Source organism: Patella vulgata, chromosome 6 (assembly GCF_932274485.2).
Source record: "Patella vulgata chromosome 6, xgPatVulg1.2, whole genome shotgun sequence".
NCBI classification, from domain to species: domain Eukaryota; kingdom Metazoa; phylum Mollusca; class Gastropoda; family Patellidae; genus Patella; species Patella vulgata.
Window position 1 is genome coordinate 43,391,023 of NC_065884.2, and position 26,843 is coordinate 43,417,865.

Genomic DNA, 26,843 nt, shown 5'->3' on the forward strand with positions numbered 1-26,843 from the left:
TTTGCAAATTATTAAATAATTATTTATGTATAATTTCAGGAAATATTTGTACCACAGAATGGTAAATTAGTTACATGGTATAGTTGTGGACCAACAGTATATGATCATGCTCATATGGGACATGCCAGGTAAAAGTTTCACATTATATATAAATCTAAATATATTGACTATACTACCAAACTTCATGAATGCTTTTATATTTTTGGACTTTTTTCCCAGCACAGCTTAAAAAAACTTCTTTTTAAATGGCTTCAACAAGAACATGTGTGACTCCTTATTAATTTTGTCACTCAGTTTGTCCATCTGTCCATTATCAAATGGTTAGTTAATGCATAAAGGCTACAGTTTTGAATTAATTTTCTTCAAATTTGGTATGAAGCATTTGGTCATGAGAGGAAGAAATATATCAATTTCAGCACACTGTGACCTTATAGATTACCCCCATATTTCCGAAAAACTTCTAAATACGATAGACGCTACAGTTTTAAAATAATATTTTTCTTCTTTGGTGTTAAACATTTTGCCCATGAAAGGAGAAACACCATCAATTTTCCGTTCCAACATTATGCCTCGCATTAGGATCCTTTTCAACTTTGGTGATTATCAAAGTTTTCTTTCCGAATAAGATGCTGTCTATGGCTATATTTTCTAACGAGACATAGCTGCTTGTGTGGGCATATTTCCAGCTTTGTGTTGCTATTTCCTGGAGTGTTAAACATTAATTTATTTTTCATTGAAGGTCGTATATATCATTTGATATATTAAGAAGAGTTATAGCTGACTATTTTGGATATGATGTATTTTATTGTATGAATATAACAGATATTGATGACAAGGTAAATATATATTTTTGAGAACATAAATTCACATTAAATATATGATGCATTTAGATTAAATATATTCAACTGGTTGACATTTACATTTCATCCATCCTGACATGTAATAACTATACACCATACCCCAGTCACCAGCTTTAGGTAACCATCATTTGTGCTGGTAATTGAAAATGGGTTGGGAACTTAAAAATCTTTGTCGTCTCCTTGATGTAATTCTTGATATGTAACAGTCTGCAAGTATAATTCAAGCGTTGGAAAGCATTGCTACTTGTTAGTTATATGTAAAGTAATTCATCTGAACGCAGGTTGATCTTAAAATTATGTCTATAAAAAAGTTTCCAGACATATGACAATGATGTTTTGTATAGGGTCACTGATGTATTAAAGCACACATATATTTTCCCAAATTTTATGACATCCTGTGACTGTCTGTCCCCAGTGCTTGTAAGTGCTCTACTGTTCCAATGTTTTGAGATATTAGTTTTTGTACACCCAATTTTTAATGTGTTATATTGCTTTTAGCCTGTCCCTCCTTTTGTTATTCATATTTCTTGTTAGAATTAAAAAAAAGGCAACAGTAATCCAAAAATCTTTTTGAAATTGCCATAGGTTGTCTATCTCATTGAGATTAAGAAGTCTGTTGGTTTGCATTGATTTTCAATAATAATAACCAAAGTTAAGTTAAACCCCATTGTTATGATAAGCAACTTAAAAGTTTCAAAATTATCATCTGATTGATCTGCAATTTGTATGCCTAGCAATCTATGGTTAAACTTACTGGAATTGTTTGTGAAGTCATAGGGAGGAATCTTCTCCAAGTTCAGTATCACACTGAATCATTGTTATTGGTAATTTATTTCCAGATTTGTTGGGAAAGCCTAATGAATTGTGCATCAGTTTTATTGTCCCATGCTCTACAGGTCTTGATATTTTTTTTGAACTTGTTTTGATTGCTACTTTCCGACATGATTCCCCCTTGTCAGTGGTTCAGGATGGATGGCCTGACAAGGACAGATGTCTAGTCATTTGGATGGAATGAAAAAATGAGGTCCCGTGTATACATTGGCATGCACGTAAAAGATCACTTGGCAGATGGAATTCGATATAAGAGTAGGCCATAACACAGTTTATGGCATATGCCCATCTTCATTACCCCAGTCGGAGCAGAACAGTAGGACGTTAAACCCCATTTCATTCTCAGTTTTGATTGCTCAACTAGTCAGAAAACGAAATCCTACTGCAATGCAATGTTGCCTAACAATTTTATATGGAGTTATTGCCCCTGTCAAATAAATATTGTAAATGTTTCAAACTTACTGGAAAGGGTTGGCTGGTCATAAGCACAAATTTATCATACTTGGCCTCGTCATTGAGATCTTTTAAACATTCAGAATTAATGTCACCTGCCTTTCGAAGAAAGCAAGGGACAATTAAAATGCATTTTCCTGTCTGTCTGTCAGTCCATCTGTCTGTCCTTACACTTTTTGGAACTTAATAACTCTCCTTCTAATTCAGCTGGAATGTTCAAACTTGGTGTAGGTGTTTATTAGGTCAATGCCTTGATGGAGTTCCAAGATGAGCATTTTCTGCTTAGTGTAAGCAAAGATAAGTAATTTGATTGGATGATGCTTTGGGACACGATAACTTTAGTTCTAATTAAGTGAGAGTGATGAAACTTGGTGTATAGTTTCATTACATCAATATCTTGACTACGTTCGATAATGAGCATTTTCTGCCCAGGGTAAGCAGAGCAATAAGCAATTTGATTGGCCGAGACTTTGGAACACAATAACACTCCTTCGAATTGAGGTAGAATGTTCAAACGTGGTGTCGGTGTTTATTAGGTCAATGTCTGATGGTGTTCGAAGATGAGCATTTTCTGCATAGGGTAAGCAGAGCAATAAGCAATTTGATTGGACGAGACTTTGGAACACAATAACTCTCATTCCTATTGAGCTAGAATGTTCACACTTGGCATAGGTGTTTATTAGGTGAATGCTTTGATGGAGTTCGAAGATGAGAATTTTCTACTTAGGGTAAGCAGAGATAAGCAATTTGATTGGTTGATGCTTTTGGACACGATAACTTTAGTTCTAATAAAGGGAGAGGGAGAACACTTAGTGTATAGTTTTATCACTTTAGTACCTCTACTAATCGATAATGAGCACTTTATGCTCAGGGTAAGCAGAGCGATAAGCAATTTGATTGGTCAAGATTCTGGAACACAATAACTCTCTTTCTAATTGAGGTAGAATGATCAAACTTAGTGTAGGCGTTCATTAGGTGAATGCCTTGATCAAGTTTGGTGATAAACATTGTCTGCTTATGATAAGCAGAGATAAGCAATCTGATTGGTTGATGCATCGGGGCACGATAACTTTGGTTATAATTAAGTGAGAGTGATGAAACTTCGAGTATAGATTCATTATATCATTACCTTGACTTACTTTCAATAATGAGAATTTTCTGCTTAGGCTAAGTAGTGATAAGCAATTTGATTGGTCAAGACTTTGGAACATAACAACTCCGCTTTTAATTGAGGTAGAATGTTTAAAATTGATGTTGATGTTCATTAGGTGAATGTCTTCACTGAGTTCAATGATTAACATTTCCCGCTAAAGCTAAGCAGTTTCTTTGACTCTTATTCTATCTGATAGAGAGTGATGAAACTTAGTGTATAGTTGATAATTAGTTTGATTGCTCAATACTTTTGAGAAAGATCAATGTGCAATTAATTACTATGTGTCATCTATTTATTTCGGGATTTCAGTGGGGGACATTAGCCTCACTGTTAGCTTGTTTGTCATGTTCTAAGGATTAAGTATATTGACATTCAGCATCACACTTCTTTTTATTGGTGAATTGTTGCTCCTTTCGCCAAAATCTGTAAAAAAAACTTTGTGAATCCTAGCCTATTTTAGATCAATTTTACATGGCCTACAACATACATACTAAGCAAATCTTCTGGTAGAGGTAGATTGGTTGTCTGGAGATGCTGTCAGTATGGCAGACCTGTGCAAGTTTCTTAACTGATGTTTGAATGACATTGGGAGGAAGTTAATTAAGCTAGTGATGCACAGAATATTATTAGCATACTCAAATGCTAGGATTCTTTTTACATAATGTTCAGCCTAAAGCAAAAGCTGGTAAGTCATTTTTAAAAATAAACATGGTAGCCAGCTATTGGAATTAATTCTTTTCTAAGGCTCAATGATTGTCCAGTTATATTTTAAGGCTTAATGACTGTCCAGTAAGAAATTTATGACTTCATAATTTATGAAAAAGAATGCGATTGAGGCTTCAAATAAAATTTCTGTACAGAACCTTTTGTGTCCTTGGGAGGTATTTGCTTTAGCATGATGGATTTTTTTCTTACTTTGGTTTTGGACTGATTTCTTGCTTCTAAAGCCTAGCTTATGTCTCTCTACGACACAATAAAACTGTCAGTGACTAACGGCAACTGAGAGCTTACGTCGCTATGACTGAATTTATCCACGACTGAACGCAACCACAAGCAACCAGTTGATCAGAGTCGTTGCCCAGCTTCAGTTGCAGAATTGGAGCCACAACTGATCACATGACTGCCATGTGATAACCTTCAAAATGGCCTCATTCCACTTGTCCACCTTGCTTGTTACCGCCCCTTGGTATCACATGACCGAATGTTATTGGCTACCTCAGCGAGGCGCCGACTCAAGATAGTCGTAGATGCGCTCATGTCGCTTGCGACTAGGGACAACTAGTTGTCTCCCGTCGTAGGAGTAGAACATGTGCGACTCAAAAAAACTGGAGGCGACCGCTTGCCGTCCGAGTTACACCAGTTGTAAGAGCACTCAGGTCGCCCAGGTAGCCACAACTGATCAGTTCCACTTATTGTAAACCAGACGCCGATTTCCTGTCGCCGTCAGTTTTGTTATGTCGTAGGGCAACATAAGGTAGGCTTTATTGGGGTAGAATGTGCCAACTTGGTGTAGATGTTTTTTTAGATGAATGTCTTGATTGAGTTAGCTGATGAGAATATTAAACTAAGCAGCTGTCCATCTGCTTCTAATTGAGATACAATGTTCAAACTTTGTGCAGATGTTCTAGGTGAATATCTTGACTGAGTTGGATGATAGGTAATTCTGCCTGGGCTAAGCAGCTGTTCATCTGTCCGTCTGTGACGCCTTTTGGAACACAATAACTCTGCTTCTAATTTAGGTAGAATGTTTAAACTTGGTGTAGATGTTTAATATATGTGTATGTTTTAACCAATTCCGATGATGGGTAAGCAGAGACAAGCAATTGAATTGACCACCAGTTTAGAACACAATAACTCTGCTTCTAATATTGAGGGTCGTAATAAAAACTTGATGAATAGTGTCATTGCATCATTGTCTTTGCTAAGTTTGATAATACCCTGTAAGCATTTTCTGGTTAGATAATAAAGAGAGATAAACAATTTGATTGCTAGATGTTTTATAAAAATATATATGTGCAAATAATTATTTTGGGATTAAGACAGGGAATTTAAGCTTGATTGTTGGCTGGTGAAATGTTCTTTTTTTCTATTTGTATGTGAGATCTTCTATATTTAGTTTATTTATGTGTACTTAGTGTCATTCCTTTTGGTATGATATTGAGATCAATTTATATTAAAATTTGTATCTATAATAGTTTTTTTTATAATAAACCTTTCCACAATCCTATTATTATAAATACAGTATAAAGCTCAATAAACTTGTACAAATGATCTTTACAAGATCACGGTATTAAATCTGTTACTGTCTGTTAGACGAAATGATGTTGGGTCATTTAACAAGCATCTGTGGGTGTGACTGTTGAAGTTGGCATTTTTGTTTTATAAAAAATTATATAGCACTTTCTGTAAGACTTTTGCTACAGAGTTTTTGCTCTTAAAATTAATGATGGCATTATATTGTATTAATTAATATCTTTGGCAAGTTATTAGATTCACTTATATGTACTTAAATCAAGTTAGCAAATGAGTGGCATATTGTTACAAAAAAAAAAGAGTCATAATGTGGTAAACATTCAATTCTAGGTTGATAACAGATATCTTGTGGGAAATTTCTCCAGTAAATTTCCACTAACTATATAAGGGTGGGTTTAAACATCATTTGGCTTATTTAACCAATCTCTATAATTATTAACATCATATTTGACCAATTAGATATTTGAAGGTCCAAAACCCAAAACTATCATACTTGTGAGAATTCGTCAGACAGCAGACAGATTCTGGAAGGGAAAAGATGTAACAATTTCTATCAGCAGACTCGCCCCACCGAGTCTGGCTGGATAAGGTTTAAGAGAATGACTTTAATTGATTATGCATTGTACCATATGTAAGCAGCTAGGATATATAAAATGTAAAAATGAACTGTTGCATTGTTATTCCTTGAAAGACAAACGTCTCAACTGAGATAGATAAGAAGAAAATACACAACGTGAAGGGGAAGCAAAGACGATCACAAGGCTACTAAGATATGTTGTAAGAAAAGATGCATGGGTCATACGAAGGATGTGGTGACGGTTTGGAATAGCCCGCTCTCCACATCTGACAGAAAGACCCATGGTGCTACATTTCTTGAATAGGATTCACATACCGTACAAGTAAATGGTAAAAACCTAGCTGAATAAATATGAATTTAAAGTCTGTAAAATAAAGATGATTTCAATTTTTATACGACCACATTTACATGTGGACCAGGGATCTTAATCGGCTGTTTTTTGTCGCCTTTAGCTGCTTGAAGTTCAATCAGGCTGATTGGTAAAACAATGAACTGGCCACTATGGTATTATAAATCAATCTACTTTCAGCTAAATTACAACGGGTTAATTATTACTTGTTAATTAAGGAGTCAATCAGCTGGCTTGTTGGCTACAATAACAGTCATACCGTAGTAAGAATCGGCCATGTGGTTCATAATCCGAGTAATTAGCACAAGTAATGGTAATTTTGATAATCCGGTCTAAAAACAAAACAAGTTTGCTGATTATTCATAACAGGTCCATAAGTTGCCTTGAGGAAATAGGCCACGTGGCAATCAAAGGAAGACGATATGATCTTGGAATGGATTGTGCATCTATCGCGCGCCTTCGGCGGTCCATATGAATACCAGGTGTACCTATAGGTATTAAAATAATAATTGGATCATAATTTAATGGTTTCACTGACCAGTTATTAGTTAAATCTTAGTTGAATATAATCCTTGGATAGAACACCGACTACACCGAGAAACAGTCATTAATTATAGATTGTGAATTTCCAATGCCGATGCCGATGACACGTGACATAGGTTAGAATTAGGTCAATAAACCAGCGATTTTAGTTTTAAATAACGTTTACTGTTATGACAGAGGCTTGATCTTTAAAATATTGTTGATATTATTATTGAAAGCTATATGGCATAGTTGTATGGAATTGAATTTTAAAGCCATTTCAATTATGTTGTCACGTGATCACTGTGCTGTGTGTCTATCATGGACGAACAAATAAAAACATTTGCAAGTTACGTGATAGAAAATAAACACTACAAATCGCGTTATGAAGAAATACCATGGTGCCATATCAACTTTTATATCCATCGATAAAAACGAATACAGTAATTTATTCAGGAATATTACTGACATGAATTTCATACCGGTACGTGAATTATATATGAAAAATGTTCCGAACGGTGTACCTGTTTTTCGTTATGTGGTAATTACATACAGTAGAATACGATATTCCTCATATTCCTTATTTTTGTTGAAGTCTGGCTATATTAAAGGGAATGGAAGCGGAAGCTTAAAATTGTAAAACCCAGTTCTTACTGGGACCTCATTTGACCCAATTCTGGCCAATTTGTTTCAAAATGGATTAAAGATACATTATGTAAGATTTAGATAAAGAACTAGCCATTCTTGCTATAATAGTTCGAAAGTAGATGATGTAAAATGAATAATTTGAAAATTTCATTCAAATTACTCTATTGCAAGCAAAAATATTAGCCTTTGAAGGTTTGACAGATGTGTGCAATAATTTCAACCACCGTACTGGTTTATCGAAGCTAAGTCTCGGTCCTCCATATTTGATTAAATCAAAGTATCGCTGAACCATTCTAATTTATTTAATATCGGAGAAATCTGATGCCATCGAGAGTTGATTAAGGCCTGGATCAGTTAATTAATGTCTAATGAATCCTTTAGAAAACATTTCAGGCCTAAAGAAAGACCTGCATTAGGCAGATTTAGCTCTTGCATAATGCATGTTTAAGAACCCTGATGTGGATGTATATTGTTGTCGTACCTGTGCGTCCATATGTCCGGACGTCCACAATTTGTTTGTGGACACTCTACAGGTCACAATTCTTATCCAATTTTGATGAAACTTGAAATATAGGTTTATCTCCGAAAGATCTCAGTTCCTTTCGATAGGGGCATGTATCAAATCGAAACTTCATGGATTATGGCCCCTGATTGTACGAAAAATCAAATTTTTAGCTTGTGGACATGCTAGAGGTCACAATTTTCATCTGATTTTGAAACTTGAAATGCATGTTAATAACCCAAAGATCTTGGTTCTTTTCAATGTTTGCGCATATCGGATTGTAACTTCCTGAATTATGGCCCTTGATTGTACGAAAAATCACGTTTTTAGCTTGTGGTCCCTCTAGAGGTAACAAATTTTATCCGATATATCACCGTTACACCGTAATGATGGTTGAGTTCAAATTTCGTGAAAATCGGACCAAAACTGTCGGACAAAATGGACGCCCTTCATTCACAAATAGTGTAAATATATGATATTTCAAGGTTGTGGACATCTAGAGGCCATAAATTTGATCTGATTTTGATGAAACTGTGAAACTTGAAATACATGTTTATAACCCAAAGATCTTGGTTCCTTTCGATATTCGTGCATATCGGATTGTAACTTCCTGAATTATGGCCCTTGATTGTACGCAAAATCAAGTTTTTAGCTTGTGGTCTCTCTAGAGGTCACAATTTTTTTCTGATTTAAAAAAACGTTACACCCTAATGATGGTTGAGTTCAAATTTTGATAATCGGACCAAAATTTCCAGACAAATTGGCCACCCCATGTACGCAAATAGTGTAAAAGTATGTAATACCAAGGTTGTGGACTCTCTAGAAGTTACAATTTTAATTCGATTTTGATGAAACTTAAAATATATCTTTATGTTCCAAATATCTCAGTCCATTTCGATATTTGCACATTTCAGACTATAACTTCTTGGGTTATGGCCCCTGATTGTATGAAAAATATCTTTTTTTTTAGCTTGTTCTCTGTCCATCTCTTGCAAAATGCGAGTGTATCTTGCCTTGCACCCACTGGTTCTTAAAAATAGTTATAGATTTGTTGGCTTGCATAAATTAAAAGGAAGACTATCCCATTGTTTTGAAGCTTGTGCTCTAAAAGACCTCATGCTGTTAGATACAAGTTTTACTTTACATGGTTTGTATATGTGATCAGAAAATGATCTGAGATTTCCTCTATTGAAAATCTAAAAGTTCAGTTGAATAACATGGTGCCATACCATATATACACTGACACGTTAAAAGGAGATTATGAAAATGTTATGCATTGTTTTACATATTTTTAGTATATTTTAAATAGCAGATTGGCATAAAATCTACATGAATTCAATAAGGTAGATGTCTGTCCTGATGGGTAGGCATTAGATTTTCATTGTATATCATTCACGGCCAGTGTGTTATTTTAATGCTTTCATTGCGTGGGGACTTGCACACCAACGGACACAGTAATCTGGTGTCCATATTGACCAATTGTCAGGATTTAATGCAGCAGGACTAGTTCGGATATCTGAGAGGATCTCTGGATATTAAAGAGATAAATTCACCACAACAATTAAAATCACAATATAATTTTTTGGTCATATCATGTCCCTGCTGTTCTGTCAAATCATTCAATTGTTCATAATTTTCGATGGCAATGTTTCTTTTTGCTATGAAATACGCATTTTTGATTAATGCCTTCCGGCCTTCGACTTTAGTTGTCCTATATTGGACGTGGGAGGATCTCCGGCTTTTAGAACTTCCATTGACGACGTGCATGCTTGAAGTTCAAGGTCAACACCGCCATCACTATCTTCAGTTAAATCTTGTTTATGTTTCCTGTTGTCATTCTGCGAGGTATTCAAGTACATCAACATTGTGTTTGATAGAAATGAATGAACCGATATTGGATTATATACATTCTTTTACTTGCCATGATTACCTTAATTAAGTTGTTTATTTTTGAAATAAGCCGAAGGTATTCATTGTAATGATTGACTCTTTGATGGGTTTCTTAATTGACGAGTAATAATTAACTCGAAAGTAGATTGATTTGTGATACCTTAGTGGCCGGTTCATTGTTTTACCAATTGGCCTGATAATTAATTCTTTGTAAATCAGCCAAAAGTAGATTGATATGTGATACCTTAGTGGCCGGGTTCATTGTTTTACCAATCGGCCTGATAATTAATTCTTTGTGAATCAGCTGAAAGTAGATTGATTTGTGATACCTTAGTGGCCGGTTCATTGTTTTACCAATCAGCTAGATTAAAGATCGATCGGCTAAAGCCGACAAAAAACAGCAGATTAAGATCCCTGTATCAAATATATCAACAAAATTTTTTATTTTTATAGTACATTCTAGTTAACAATAATACAAACGGGATCATTTTCCACCTTAAAAATCATATGCATTGCATGCATTATTTTAACTTCAAAGATCTATCACCACCTTTAATTATTTTTACATACATGCATCTAAAACATGGATAATACTCATTGTTTATTGATGTCTGACCTCATAAATACTTTAATATAAAATTCAGATACAGGGCTAGAAATTTGTCTTTTTTGCGAGAATCTAAGAGGATTCTCTGAATGTAATCTGCGCAAATCCTCCGAATCTTAATTAATAATACTGTCTAAAAAACAAGATTTTGTTTATTGCAACCATAACTGAAATTGCTATAAAATGAAATTCTGTACGACTATGATATAGCCTTCAATAATATTTTTAATATTAAGCCCCTGTCAGCATGTGTATGAAATAAAAAATCATAACGGTAAATGCTATTTAGAACTGGTTTATTGACCTAATTCCAACCGATATGTCATGTGTCATTGGAATTCAGCATTGGAGATTCTGTCGGGAAAATATCCACTGTTTCTCTTACTGTGTATTCCGTGTTCTATCAGGGAATTATATTCAATGGAGATTTAAATTTACCCAACAACTGGTCAGGGAATCCATCAATGTATGATACAGTTATTATTTTAATATCTGCCGGAATTCACAAGGACGGAGCATGGAAGACGCGCGATTCGCAAACCATGCCAACATCGTCTTCAATGGCCACGTGGCTTACCCGTATTTTACTGAACCTATTATGAATAATCAGCAAGCTTGTTTTGTTTTTTTACCGGATTATCAAAATCACCGTTAAATGTGCTAATTACTCAGAATATGAACCACATATGGCCGATTCTCACTAAGGTATGCAGGGGCGGATCCAGAGGGGGGGGGGGTTGGGGGGTCGAACCCCCCCCTCCCCTCCCTGCTCCGCTACATATTTTTTTTTTTGTAAATCAACAATTTTTATGAGAAAGGTTTCTCGGCTTTATCGTCAGATGTAGGACAGGATGGGCACTCAAAGCACGAGATAATGATATAGACATTATGTGATATCACAATTAATGCTTTGCATCTATGAAATTGAATCACAATGTCATTGTATTAATTCATAATAAAAATTGACGTCAAACGAGGTTTTGAATTTCTCTGTTTAAAAAGCTCAATGTGTATGTATATACGCCAAAATGACGATAGAGACCATGCGGGAGGGGGGGGGGAGAGATACATTGTCTCAGGAACCTGGCAAACCTCCTCCTGCAAAAATTCCTGGATCCGCCCCTGGTATGACTGTTGTTGTAGCCGACAAGCAAGTTGATTGACTTCTTAATTAACAAGTAATAATTAACCTGTTGTAATTTATTAGCCAAATGTAGATTGATTATTTATGATACCACAGTGGCCGATTCATTGTTTTACCAATCGGCTAGATTAAACATCATTCAGCTAAAGCCGACAAAATACAGCCTTAGCTCTTGCGAGAATCCTTGCACGAATTAGGTTTGGAGATTCGCGTGAATTTCTAGCCCTGCAGATACTGTATATAAGAATAAATTCTGTTATTTTATATAACTTAATAAAGATATAAAACAAATAATGCACAATTTGGACATCCTAGTATGCTCTAGCTGTGACTGGTTCAAACAATTATATTACTATATATATAAGTAACCAACTATTCAAGCTACCATGCATGGTGTTACTGATTGAAAGTATTTTATGATTAACACAGAAACCATGTTTATTATTAATGATTTCTTTTATCACTTAGATACTTGAATGTTCGAATTAGATACTTGAATGTTCAAATTGTACAATTAGACAGTGAGGAATGACGTCCACTTGATTATCATTTGAAGTTTTCTTTAAAAAACAAAATAATTCAATAAAAAGTTATACGCTTTAACATGTGCTTTTATAGATAGTTTTAATTTATTACTAAACAAAATGTGGCTGATCACAATTTTGACCATGTAGACGGCAATTACAATCCATTGCAGACAGTATGCTGTTTAAAGAGAGCTGTTTTGTTGTCTTATTTATGATAGATAATGAAGATTTTTTTGTGGATTTGTTGCTCGTCACTGAAGCCTTGCACACATTATAAATTAAGAGTTATTGATTATTTGACTAAGCCATCCAGTGATGTCATCCTTTACATATGTTTGTTGCAGTAATAGTTGTTGTTCCATATCACTGGGTGATAAATCGGTAAATGATTTTAAGTTGGCTACCAGGTAGACAGGCCTGGAAATAACGTTTTTAGAGGTACCTGATGCACTAATGAAATAGTACCTGACATTTTCAACTTAGTGCCGGACATGTATTAATAACATCAAATCAGTGCCGGAAAAAGCCGGAAAAAGCCGGAATCTGTGACTGACATTTTCTGTGACAGGTGCCTTATTTCCAGACTTGCATGAGTTAAATATAACCTGATATGTGAATTAACCCATGGCCTGCAGTGATATATCATAACTACCCTTGGGCAACATGGGATATCACCCTCTGATGACATCACAACAAGTTGATATGTCTTATAATATGTATAAAGATCAAAGGATATTTCATCGCAAGGTGTAAAATATCAAAGACAATATTTGTTGATAGTACAATGAGGTGATTTTCAGAATTGAATATTTTAATTTTGTGTTTTACCCAACCTTGATATTGTTTAGTGATTGAATTTAAATGACAAGTCCTAGTCCAACACATAGTTTTGGGTATACAATTATTATTCATGAATCCTTCAAGATACCAAGATACGTTTATGACACTGTCCACTAACATCAACCTATTATAGCAATTGTGCCATTTGCTAATTGGAAATTACTTGAATTCAATTTAAGAAAAATTATGTTTCCAACAAATCAAATTTTATTTTATTATTGTTGAGAGAGAGCGATTTGTACATTTTTAAAATACTGAGTTCTACATCAAAACTCTTCTCAGTTCAATTTCTTCACAAAATCTGTCAGTCTTTGGGCTATATTAGATTCAAATTTAACAATATTGAGTTAAATTTTGATTAAAAAGAACTTTTAATTCAGTTTTTTATTGATCAATAAGAAAAATACCTGGAGTGTTTTTTTAAACTTGTGGGATAATTTTGAATGTTCATTTACATGTTTGATGGCTTGAAGTGAAGAAGTTAATTCTGAGTAATGAATAGCATAGTTATCAACACCACTTTTGTGTTCATTCTCTCTATCAACTCATCAACAAGGTTTTCATTAAACAAGTTGCCTGTGATCACCAGTTGCTTTTGAAATTCTTGCATTTTTAACCCTTGGTTGCTACAATCGCTAGCTGTTACTTCAAAGATATTTATTTCTTCCTAGGGTTTGTGAGTCATACTCCAGTAAGCTAAGAGAAAGGGTGAGAGTTGCTACATTTTTGCCTGAAAAATTAACCAGAATTCTATTGATTACGACAATCTACCAAATCGTCTGCCCATTTTCATGTCACCTTTTGCAAAAAGTGTTAGAACATATAGATTGGAAAATGATAAATTTATGCAGTAACAACATTGAATGACATTTGGGGCTGTCAATTTCTAATTGAAGATGATGAGCTCATTACACATACAGAATTTTCTTAGCCACATTAACTTAGAAAAAAATGAAGAAATTTTTCTCTGCAAGTGAGGTTACTTGATGAATTGAAAACAGTTTTTCAAATGCACAAAGTTTGGAATTGAAATGTCATCATTTAGATAATTATTCGAGGAATTGTATTATAAATGTTGGTGATGTCATGTCTTCTTTCATTATTTCAACAAGTAAATGCATGTAAATAGATGATGTTTTCTCTGGGATTTAGTGCATATTAATGTTTTGATGTTTTGGATAACATTTTTGATCCTCTGACTGTTGCATGTGTTTGTATGGTTTGAAGTGTCTGTATGATGGTTGACGCCCCTGGTTTGTGTAATTTGTGTGTATTTTGAAAAGTTTCACACAGATTCTCATCCTGATAATATATCTTGTATTATGTATTTTTTAAAAGTTGAAATATTTTTTACCTTTCCAAAGATGCATCTTGAACCTTTCTACTAATTATTTAGGATTGTGTATATTACAATATATCTATCTTCAATTAAATTTGTTATTTCGACATGAGATATTTGATATGAGTTTTAAACACAACTTTCAACATAAAGTAAAAAGATCTGGGGTATATATTGGTATATATTTGGAAGAGTAATTGGTTCAGATTTCCATAAATGTATAATATTAATATGTTGTTTGGTGAATAGAATCTGTATAAGTCTCGTTCAGAAACTCAGAACTATTGAAGGTTCAAAAATCAGAAAAGGGCATAATTCCAGATATTACTCAGTGAATAAAGAACCCTTTGTTTTTGTCTCAAGCTATTATATGAAAGTCTGTATAAGCTTTCATAGAAATGGCAACACCCAATTGTCCAGTAGAGTTAGAGACAGCTTCTTTACCAGCAGTTGCGTACAAATTTTGAACTAATATATTTATGCTTTGAATGATTTTGAAACAATGTCTTTGGTGCCTCTGTGTATGTTTATTTTTTGGACCAGGAACTTGGCCCCGGGGCATTACTCATCTTGTTTTTCACCAATTCAAGTGCGAATGTTATGAAACTTGGCATTCTTGTTCTATAGACACTAATTGTGCATTAATTGAGAGGAACTTCAATTTTTGATATGATGTCACAATTCCAAGATGGCGGCGATGACATCATAATGGTTCTTGGTCCTTAGTTTGCTAGTACATGTTAATTTGTTTATTGAAAGAAAAATAGCATGAAATAAATAATTTATCAATTTCCATGGTAAACATTTCGTGACAATGAGCTTATTGAGTGGTCTGTCATTGAGTCAAGTGACGTGATTTCAATTCCACACTTGTACATGACAGGGAGTAGGGTTGCTTTTCCAATCGCTAAAAACCCCTACACGCAAGTGAAATATTGAAATAAAATTGAACCATTTGTTTGCATTGAATGGACATTATCAGGGTCCCTTTTAACAGTCGAAGCAGGGCTGTCTTGTCTCCTGCAGTATTTGCAAACACTAGAAAGCATGTTTACACTATGAAAATGGAAAAATGTTGAGTGCGGATGTGGCATGGTACCACTAAATTATCAGCAGTGTGAATTGGCACAGCTGCTTGAAGTGTTTTAGGTCTGGTTTGAATATGGTTGGTTAAAATTTTAGTACATATGGTTGCAAGCATTTCAATGTAATCCTTATTATCTGAAGCTATCTTAAATTAACTATTCTTGAATTACATAACTGTGTTGCAAAAAGGTAACACAGCTAGTGTTAATTGGCACAACTTCTTAAATTTTTATCAAGACTAGATCTGAACAGAATAATTTGTTTTAAAAATTATGGCGTTTTTGAACTGGTTTATATATTGATATAGCTGTCTGAACAACACATTATGTTCAGTATACAATATTATGTTGTTGTAGAATAAGTTTGCCATTCATTTATCAAATTTATCTTGAGTGAAAGCATTATATAATACTACAGACGAATTTATGGATATCAATTACTAAGTTTCAATGAGGATACTCTCTATCAAACAATTATGAGAACGATAAGAATACCCCTATTGACACTTTCATAAATTTAATGAATGATATCCATACAGTTGTCTGTATAATCAAATTTAGATATTTTATATATTGACTTTGAATAAAGAAAATTAATAGGACAATTGTGGATAGAATTGTTTTTTAGTGTTTGTAAAAATTTACAGATACAAGATGGCACAAACAGTTGTAAGAGATGGCAGAAGAAAGAATAAACAGGTTTTAGTATCAACCACATGTAGGGATCGCTTCGTTGACTCACCCTTCAATTGATGAAGTCTTGTGACTAATTTGGCGGGGAAATATTGTGCCTTAGGGAAAATCAACTCCTGTCTATGGCCGTAGAAGATTTGCATGCTGCTTATTTTAACGGTCGAGCTTTTGTGGTTACTGAGCAAGTCATAAAATTCCAAGGTTCCGTTTTTATCAAGCCATTACTGTTTTCTTTAATCTAAACAGTAAATTGTGTTAATTATGGGTTATCAAGTTTCACGCAACACCAGAAATAATGGAGACAAAATTATATTCCCCTATAATCCATTTCTCCTCTCCATTCATTCATTTTGTAATAAAAATTATCAGTTGATTTCTAGTATTTGTTTAATTAAACATAAAGTATTTATACTGAATTATAAAAGTATAATATAATTATTGTTACTTCAATTGGAATTGGGGGGTTGGATGTCCGAATGGTTAGCACATGCGTTCTTGCCATTGAGTCAACTGGCGTGGTTTCGAGAGAGAGAAATGGGGTTTAACGTCCACTCGACACAAACTAGGTCATTTCGGGACTAACATATGGTTTAATTTTATTTCAATAATTCGCTTGGCGTAGGGGTCTTTAGCAGTGGGAGGAAACCAGAGGACCCGGAGAAAACCCAAGAGGTTGGACAGGCGACCATACTCCTTGTCACATACAGCCAGTTGACTCAATGACAGGCTTTATGATACAGCGCGCACGTGCTAACCATTCGGCCGTCCAACCCCCTGCGTGGTTTCGAATCCCTGGTTGTACGTGACAAGGAGTAGGGTCGCCTGTCCAGCCTCTTGGGTTTTCTCCGGGTCCTCTGGTTTCCCCCCACTGCTAAAGACCCCTACGCGCATGCAAATTATTGAAATAAAATTAAACCATATGTTAGTTCCGAAATGACCTAGTTTGTGTCGAGTGGATGTTAATTCAGAATTTTTAAACTTAAAATTAACATATTTTCCGTTTCTGTTAATGTATCGACTGGCACCTGAAGTAGCTACTTAAAATTGATCAATGCCTTAAAATTGATTGCCGGCACATGAAATTTTTATTTTTAATTTCTTGAGAGCATTATTGTTGTTTCCAAATAATGCTGGAGAAAAAGGATATTTTCTCTTTAGGGTAATTTTAATAGCACTTCCAGAGAAATATCTTAATCTCATTATACAATTACTGATAATTTAGCTAACATGCAATTTAATAAGTGCCAATAACTATGAAGAAAACAGTCCGATTGAATGTTTTGCTCTGATGATTTAGAAGCTAGATTTAAAAGAGGAAAGAAAATGTTGAAACATCTTTCACCAGTTACATGATTCCTAAACCATTTGTTAGCAATCTTGCCTGTAAAAATGTTAACTTTTTAAATAGTTTAACTATTTATATTTTGCAGATAATTGTAAAGGCAAGATGTGAATATTTGTTAATGAAATATAAAGAAGAAGGGCTTTCGTGTGATAAGGTATTAGCTGATGCCAAGGAGGCCATGCAGGTAAAAACTGTAAATATATATTTGACAGAGCGTACACTGCAGCATAAATGTTTGATAGAGAATAACTAGCACACATCATGTTTGACAGTGAAAACTGTAGCATAAATCAAGTTAAATCACGCTTTATAAGGGTGGGGGTGGGGATTATGTCAGCAGCTGAGGATAACTGAGAGCAACTGAATTCTGAGCGCTCGTGTCAAGTCGGAACTGAGATAGTGATTACACTTAACACGTGACTGTTAATTTATTCATCACGGGATTAACAAAATGGCGAATACCTTAGATGAAACACCCCAAAGGCATGATCGGTCTTGTCACAATTCTTTTAATATATTATTGTTGACATCATCAACATTTGAAAAGTGGATGTCTTCGTTCGCTTCGATTGTGCTTGTTTTTAATGTCACATGACATGTCTCTTATCATGTGATGTTATTTCCATGGAAACGAGTTAACGCCAATTGTAAAAACGCTCATGTCAACTGGAACTAGTTGCAGCGAGTTGCAGAAAGTTAAACATGTGCAACTGACTGCAACTAGTGGCTTTGAGTTGTAAGAGACGCTCAGGTTGATCCTTTTGAGTTGCATTCATTTGCTTTCAGTTGCTTTCAGTTGCTCCTAGTTGCCGAAACGCCAGTTGCTCTCAGTTGTAAGGTCAACGTAAGCCCCCCCTTATTGAATCAAGTTTTATTGTGTAACTCTCTATTGTGGGTTCTCCCCTTTAAATTATACACTTTTCAACAAGATAAATTTGGAGTCCTTCATTTCTAACAGTATTTTGTTTATTTACCCAAGAGAAATGATGTAAAACAGAAGAAATAGATTAATAATTTGATTATATACAGCACATTAAATTATTGCTTTGTCTTTGGTTTCTTCATGGACCTTAAAATACATTATAAGGTCCATGGCTTCTTTTATATTTTGTTGAGAATCTGTGAAAACGCCTGACAGTTATGTTTAAAAGAGATCAGTTTCATTTTTGCACCTATTAGGTATTTTGACAGTAAGTTTACATAATCTCAAGTTTGCTTTTACAAGAAAAACTCCATAAAAAATAATTTGATCCTATTACACTATTACTGTTTGTACATAATACAGATCCGGGATGTGTGTGTCCCATTTTCACCTTTAACTTTAACGTCAGGAATTATATTAGCTTTATATAACTGAGCAGAACTTACATTAAATGTATCGTAGTTGAACAAAATTTAAATCAGAAAAGACACTTTATTGCTATGATTTGTTTTTATTTGTGGCTAATTGTTTTTCCTTAATCATGTACTTGATTGTGAAAGATAATTTATATGCCTGATTGTACTTACCAGTGGTTAAATTCCATAAATTTATAATTTTATATAATTTGTGATTGATTTGTTTCTGGTTGATAAGAACACAGTTTATTTGTATGGCACAACAGTGATGTACTTGTCTAATTATTTTCTCATTTTATTGTGACTTCTGCTACCATGGTCAAATTACAAGATGTGCATAAAGGGGGATTACTCTAGGGACGGTGTGTCTGTAGGCTGCTGAATGTAGTTGATGCTTTTTCCGATGGTCTTCCAGTCTAATGATCACTAATTAAATATCTTCTTTCAGATATTTTTAAAGAAATTGTCAGTTGAGGAAGATTCTGATAAAAAGGTCATGTTGGAAAGAATAAAGGAAACGGTTTCTGACTCAATTAAGCGTATGGAAGACGCTATTTCTAGCAATGCGACAGACTCTGAATTAGAAAAGGCCAAAGAGGTACAGAATTATGATGTATTAACTACCCATCCTGTCTTCTGTTATGAAAGAAATTAAAAAATACAAAACAGCTGATCCTAGGCAATGCGTCGCAAGGGAATTTTTTCATGTATGATCTAACTTCAATAGGAAAAAAACCATCAATATTAATATTTCTTTTTTCAACAGAATGTGTCTCTTGAAATTTGAAATTTGTTATATCTTTTAAAAAAAAAATGTATTGTTAAGTACAGAGGAAAAGATAGTTGATGTGGATGTAAATTGGTATTATTGTACAAGATATTGAAACATAAATATGATATTTTCAAAACTGTTTTAACATTTTCTGGAACCGTTTTCATTCCCATCTTATTATTTGTGATGATAAAAAAAGAAAAGAGAGAGTAATCAACTAGTTATTCAAATATTTAATATGATACATGTATATATATTTTTGACAGGAATTAATAACAAAAGGTAAAGATGTTTTAGGAAAATGGTTAGACAGTCAGAAAGGTGCAGATGTCACTGAGAATTCCATATTTGCAGATTTACCAAAAATATACGAAGAGGCCTTTCACAAGGACATGAAATCTTTGAATGTAGGCTGCTTGACCTATTTGTTTTCTGTTCTGTGTAATATATCAAAGAAGAGATTTTTACTTAAAATTAAAATTCTGTATTTTGCTATAAATGAATGTCTTGATATAAAACAGATTTCTTTTGTATGAATTAAGTTGTCACTTAATAAATTTTCATTTAGCAATACACTATACAGATGTAAGACGACAGTAACACTGTTCATGTGTTTGAATCAGTGAATAAGACACTGGGTCGCTAACCAGGAGGCCTCGGGTTTGCTCCCTGTGATGGTCGAGAAAGTTCCTCTGGATTTTCCGACTTGGTTTCCCTTTGTCAGTGGGACAGGAGAGGGCTTGACAAGGACAGTGTTTAGTAGTCATATGGATGGGACAAAAAACCAAAGGCCTGTCTACAGACATTGGTATTCACATAAAAGAACCTTTGGCAGTTGGAATTCATAATAAAGAGTAGGTCATACGGCCGCTGTCCGGGCAAAATTTTCATAATAGCATATTGTATGGTGTTCATGTGTTTGAACCAGTGTGCAACTGTATATTGAATGAACATGTATATAATTATTTTATTATAGGTTTTACCAGCTGATGTATTGACTAGAGTTAGTGAATATATACCTGAAAATATTGATTTTGTTCAAAATATTATAGACAATGGCTACGGGTTTGTATATAATATTTTCTTTTTCTTGAAAATAATAATTAATAAACAAAGTGATATCGTGAACATGTTATTTTTGTATTAGTATAAGCTTTATAAACCTGATTACTGTAAGTTTTCGATACTAGAAATTGGTAATAAAATACAGAATAATGTCAATATTATAACAGAGTGATTAACTGTCATGAAATACAGTTAAAGATACATTCCCACGAAAGTATTTATCGGGTTGTTATTTCCAATAAAAGTATAACAAGTTTGGTATACATGTATATGGAAAGAAGAGACACCCAATCTTATTAGAAAAATACTGAATTCTCTGAAAAATAACTGGGGCGTGCACAAGACAAAAATATGACGTTAGTGAGGACATTGTGAGAATTAAATGTTTGATATTAAGCAGCGGAAAAAAAAAGTTGACAGAGGATAATCCCGGAATTTAATTAGGCTTAGATATTTATGAAAATGAATATAATGACAAATACAAGCTGAAACTGGAATCTCCTTCAATCAAATCATGTGATAAACAAAGCTAATAAAAAAAGATACTCGTGGCATGGGGTAGTTTTTTTCCTATAAAATGTTTTGAGTGGGATTTGAAGCCAACTTTTAATAGATGAATTAGTTTGAATAAGTGTGTAGTCCAAATGTATCATCAAATCACACAATTTGTACGTGGGAAGGTACAAACGCACATACTGTAATCAAAATTATTCCACAAATGGTTGATTGATTATATTTTAATTATTTATTTCAGTTATGAGTCAAATGGATCAGTATATTTTGAAACTAATAAATTTGATCAAAAGGAGAACCACCATTATGCTAAACTAGTGCCAGAAGCATTTGGTGATGATAAAGCTTTAGCTGAAGGAGAAGGTAAAATACATATACCAGTAATCGTGTAGAAATAAACTTCATTTCCAGATCATGAAAACATACATATTGAAATGTAGACATTTTGTAGAATGAATATATAACAAAATCAGGGGTTTTATCCTTCGCACAGGTATCAATATGTGCTTTTAAAGGGATCATTCTTGTTTTAGGGTCCCTAATTTGTTGTCTATGAATATTCATTCTTTTTCTCAGATAGTTTTCACCACATCCACAAGTGATAACATGTATTAAATAATTGAGGGTAGATGTCATAATTGGCGTTGACATTGAAAACAGATCCATTTTTGAACGTGAAATTTAAAATAATCATCTAGAATGGATGCATTTACTTTATTTTACGTATATTATCTACTTCTAATGGAATCTTCTAAGTACTACTCCCTGACTAAAATTCCTTTATTGGCTAAAAGTCCTTCTCTTATATTTGAAATTCTTCCCATTTAAGGACACTGCAGTAAAGACTACATTTTTTCGTCTGATCTCTTTCAAGTCTATTAAATTTCAGTAATGTCTACAAATAACTGTCAAAGTTATATTCTAAATTTTTCTTGTCGGAAATTTTTACCGAAAATAAAAGGGCATAACTCTTATCGTTATTCAAGCAGGCTGTTTCAGACCACAATTAAAAATCATGTGTCAACCAGATATTCAAATTTGTATCTAAAAAAAAAAAATAGGTACACCTTGTTATTTTTTATATTTAATTCCCTTACAGTATTCAAATTTATGTCCGTAATATTCCTACAAAATTACGTATTAAGGACAGAATGAAAGCGTGCTGACTACTGCCAACCTATACTTTTTGGACGTTTAGAAAAAAGCGCAGGACATGTCCGGAATTTATGAGCGAAAGCTGAAATAACAAAACTGTTATGAACGCTCCTAAAGTTCAACAGTTTCCATTAATTAAAATGGGTCTGTCTCTCTGTCTGTCCACCACACTTTTTGGGACTCAATAACTTTACTAAAAATTGAGCTAGAATGTTCAAACTTGGTGTAGGTGTTTCTAGATAAATGCCTTGACTAAGTTCCATAATGAGCATTTTCTGCTTAGGGTAACCAGAGATAAGCAATTTGATGGGTTGATGCTTTGCGACATGACAACATTAGTTCTAATTACGTGAGAGTGATGAAACTTGGTGTATAGTTTCATAACATCAATACCTTGACTAAGTTTGATAATGAGCATTTCCTGCTCATGGTAAGTAGAATGATAAGCTATTCGATTGGTCGAGACTCAAGACTTTGGAGAACAAAACCTCTCCTTCTAATTAAGGTAGAATGTTCAAACTTGGTGTAGGTGTTTATTAGGTGAATGCCTTGATGGAGTTAAAAGATGAGCATTTTCTACTTAGGGTAAGCAGAGATAAGCAATTCGGTTGGTTGATGCTTTGGGATATTAAAACTTTAGCTCTAATTAAGTGAGAGTGATGAAATTTGGTGTATAGTGTCATTACATCAGTACCTTATCTAATTCGATAATGAGCACTTTCTACTCGGGGGTAAGCCAAGCGATGAGCAATTGGATTTGACAAGACTTTGGAACACAATACCTCTCCTTCTAATTGAGGTAGAATGTTCAAACTTGGTGTAGGCAGTTATTAGGCGAATGCTTTGATGGAGTTTGAAGATGAGCATTTTCTGCTCCAGGTAAGCAGAGATAAGCAATTTGATTGGTTGATGCTTTTGGACACAATAATTTTAGTTCTAATTAAGTGAGAGTGATGAAACTTGGTGTATAGTTTCATTCCATCAATACCTTGACTAAGTTCGATAATGAGCATTTTCTGCATAGGCGAAGCAATTTGATTCGTTGCCTTACAATCTATCTTTTGGTGATCCGTAGATATTACATAAACAGATCGCAAATTGTAGAAATATTTTCAAAATTTGCCTTGTATGTAAAATATTACACAAATACATGTAAACTATAAACTCATTACAGGAGAACTTACAAAATCTGATGGAGAGAAAAAAAATCCTGCTGACTTTGCCTTATGGAAATCATCCAAGCCAGGTGAACCAGCTTGGGATTGTCCGTGGGGAAAGGTACTTTATATATTACAAGTGTTTAGTAGATATATATAAGTATTGACCTTTAAATATATTGATATAGATGTAAAGAGTTTCTAACTGCTACATATGTCTTCTGTTAACAATATGTTGTTTATAATTTAATGATACACGCAGCTCTTGTACTGCCAAAAATAACATGACGTCAGATCGGTTATATCAAGAAGAAGTTATGTCACAAAATCTTATCAATTGTTGAAAAATTGAATTTTGAGTCAGTATACCGTCTCAGTACCATAGCACTTTAATCCTGACACAATAGTGTATCTGTATATATATATACATATATATATATAGAAAGTGTTTGTCCTCATATAACCTACACATTAAATCCTATTTTTCTCCCTATCTAGTAGTTACGTTACATCCTCTCCAATTTGAATGTAATTGTTAACCATATTATTATCAATAGGGTAGACCAGGATGGCATTTAGAATGTTCTGTAATGGCTAGTTCTATATTAGGTCAATCTATGGATATACATAGTGGAGGATGTGATCTTAAATTCCCCCATCATGATAATGAGATAGCCCAATCTGAGGTATGTATTACTTAATATACATTTTCAACTCACAGCATATTTATCTCCCGCCTTTCGAAGAAAGCAGGGGACTATTAAAATGGGTTTGTCTGTCTGTCCATCCGTTCGTCTGTCCATCACACTTTTTGAGACACAATAACTCTCCTAATTGAGCTAGAATGTTCAAACTTGGTGTAGGTGTTTATTAGGTCAATTCCTTGATGGAGTTCGAAGATGAGCATTTTCTGCTTTGGTGATGCTTTGGGACACGATAACTTTAGTTCTAATTAAGTGATAATGATGAAACTTGGTGTATGGTTTCATTACATCAATACCTTGACTAAGTTTGATAATGAGCATTTTCTGCTCAGGGTAAGCAGAGTAATAAGCGATTTGATTGGCTGAAACTTTGGAACACAATAACTCTCCTTCTAATTCAGCTAGAATCTTCAAACTTGGTGGGGTGTTTATTAGGCCAATGCCTTGATGGAGTTTGAAGATGAGCATTTTCTGCTTAGGGTTAGCAGAGATAAACAATTTGATTGGTTGATGTTTTGGGACATGATAACTTTAGTTCTAATTAAGTGAGAGTGATGAAACTTGGTGTATAGTTTCGTTACATAAATACCTTGGCTAAGTTCGAACATGAGCATTTTCTATTCAGGGTAAGCAGAGCTATAAGCAATTTTATTGGCCGAGACTTTGGAACACAATAATTCTCCTTCTAATTGAGCTAGAACGTTCAAACTTGGTGTAGGTGTTTATTAGGTCAATGCCTTAAGGGATTTCGAAGATGAGCATTTTCTGTGTAGGGTAAGCAGAGATAAGCAATTTTTTGGTTGATGCTTTGGGACATGATAATTTTAGTTTTAATTAAAGTAGCTAAGTCTCTAACTCTATATTATCCAAAGTCTTCGACATTGGTTTTTGATGACACTTAAAATTATGTTAATAGCCAAAAGATTTTGGTTCCTTTCAATATTGGCGCATATCGGACTGTAACTTACTGTATTATGGCCCCCATTTGAACTAAAAATCAGGCTTTTAGTTTGTGTGCCCTCTAGAGATCACAAGGTTTATAGTATATTTGAAAACATTTTAATTGTCTTCTTTTTTTAATCAAGGAAATAGGTTGTAAATATTCAAATCCTCACTAAGCAAACTTGTAATTGCACACATACTCTTAAACCATGGGCAATTAAGGCCTATTTGTGCTTCTTGATTCAGCTGGCATTTGTCACTTAAAGTAGCTAAGTCTCTAACTCAATATCATCCAAAATCTTCAACATTGAAAACACGATTTATTTGTCAAATTAAATCAACATTCATGTTGTGATCTTACCGAAAAAAAGGTGGGCTTTTGATATCCAATATTTAGGACAAAATAAACATTTTACCATTGGTACACGAATCGTGTACCATAATGCGCTTCAGCCCCAGTTGTATCAAGAGACTCGAGGGACGAGGCTAGACACATTGCACCAAATCAAACGACCTATGTAGACTGGAATAACCAGACGCTAGAAATTTGCACTCTCTTGAGACTGCTGGCTTATTTCGCCGAACATAACTGATTTGAAATTGGAGTAAAAACGGAAACCATTGAATGTAAATCAGTTTATATACATTCATATTACAGTATTATATGCGTTGCGACCCACTTTTGTCAATTTCTAGGTCCCAAATGTTAGCGATTTAGCTCCTTTAAGTTTTCAATATTAATGTTATGAAGTTTTACATATATAGAATTTTTTACTTTACTTTAAATATTTGAAGAAAAATGGTGTATTTGAATATTTCAGGCTTATTTTGACAATGATAATTGGGTACGCTACTTTCTACACACGGGTCATCTTACCATTAACGGTTGTAAAATGTCCAAGTCTCTAAAGAATTTCATCACAATTCAAGATGCATTGAAGAAGTATACATCTCGACAGATTAGGATTTTATATTTACTACATCCATGGAAAGATACTTTAGATTTTGGTACATCAACTATGGAAGGTGCTATACAATATGAAAAATCGGTTAATGTAAGTATTAATTCCAATGTAGGTTAGCTATTAATTGAATGTGATTTTTTTAAGACAATATTTTTATTCAGAACATCTGAATATGATTGAGGAACAGGCTAGGTATGTAAAAATCCTTTTCATCATTAATTGTTAAACATTTGTGCCAAGGGAGGAAACTCTATTGGGGTAAGTCTACAATTTTTTCCCCTATTGTCTTCAATGTGAATTTCAAGCAGTAACAGGAAATTTTGGTAGAAAAGCAGCATTTCCACCTACTCTTCATCGAATCCAGATGCTAAGGATTCTTTTTGAATGACAGACACTCTTAGCAATAACTGGTTCTGTAACTTTTATCGAACATTCAGATGAAAATCTTGATGTAGGATGAATATTTTGATTTTTTATTACACAATCTCTAGTGAATATGCTGTTTTTCATATTGAATTCCCCAAATTAGTGTCTGTTTACATATTGACCCTTCCACCTCAAAATCATTAATATTCCACAAAACCCAGCAGAAAATGTAAATTTAAACCTTTTTC

General features: G+C 33.9%; 1 protein-coding gene across 1 annotated transcript in view; it reads left to right on the forward strand.

Annotated features, from left to right (window-relative positions):
• The window catches only part of LOC126823271 (cysteine--tRNA ligase, cytoplasmic), a 151,422-nt gene that overhangs the window by 104,271 nt on the left and 20,308 nt on the right, over positions 1-26,843 (forward strand). Inside the window, exons 3-12 of the mRNA XM_050551998.1 lie at positions 40-128; positions 740-836; positions 17,704-17,802; positions 19,405-19,554; positions 19,995-20,135; positions 20,705-20,793; positions 21,548-21,669; positions 23,636-23,739; positions 24,176-24,304; positions 26,086-26,319. Coding sequence (XP_050407955.1) covers positions 40-128; positions 740-836; positions 17,704-17,802; positions 19,405-19,554; positions 19,995-20,135; positions 20,705-20,793; positions 21,548-21,669; positions 23,636-23,739; positions 24,176-24,304; positions 26,086-26,319 — 1,254 coding nt within the window. The remainder of the gene's footprint in view (positions 1-39; positions 129-739; positions 837-17,703; positions 17,803-19,404; positions 19,555-19,994; positions 20,136-20,704; positions 20,794-21,547; positions 21,670-23,635; positions 23,740-24,175; positions 24,305-26,085; positions 26,320-26,843) is intronic.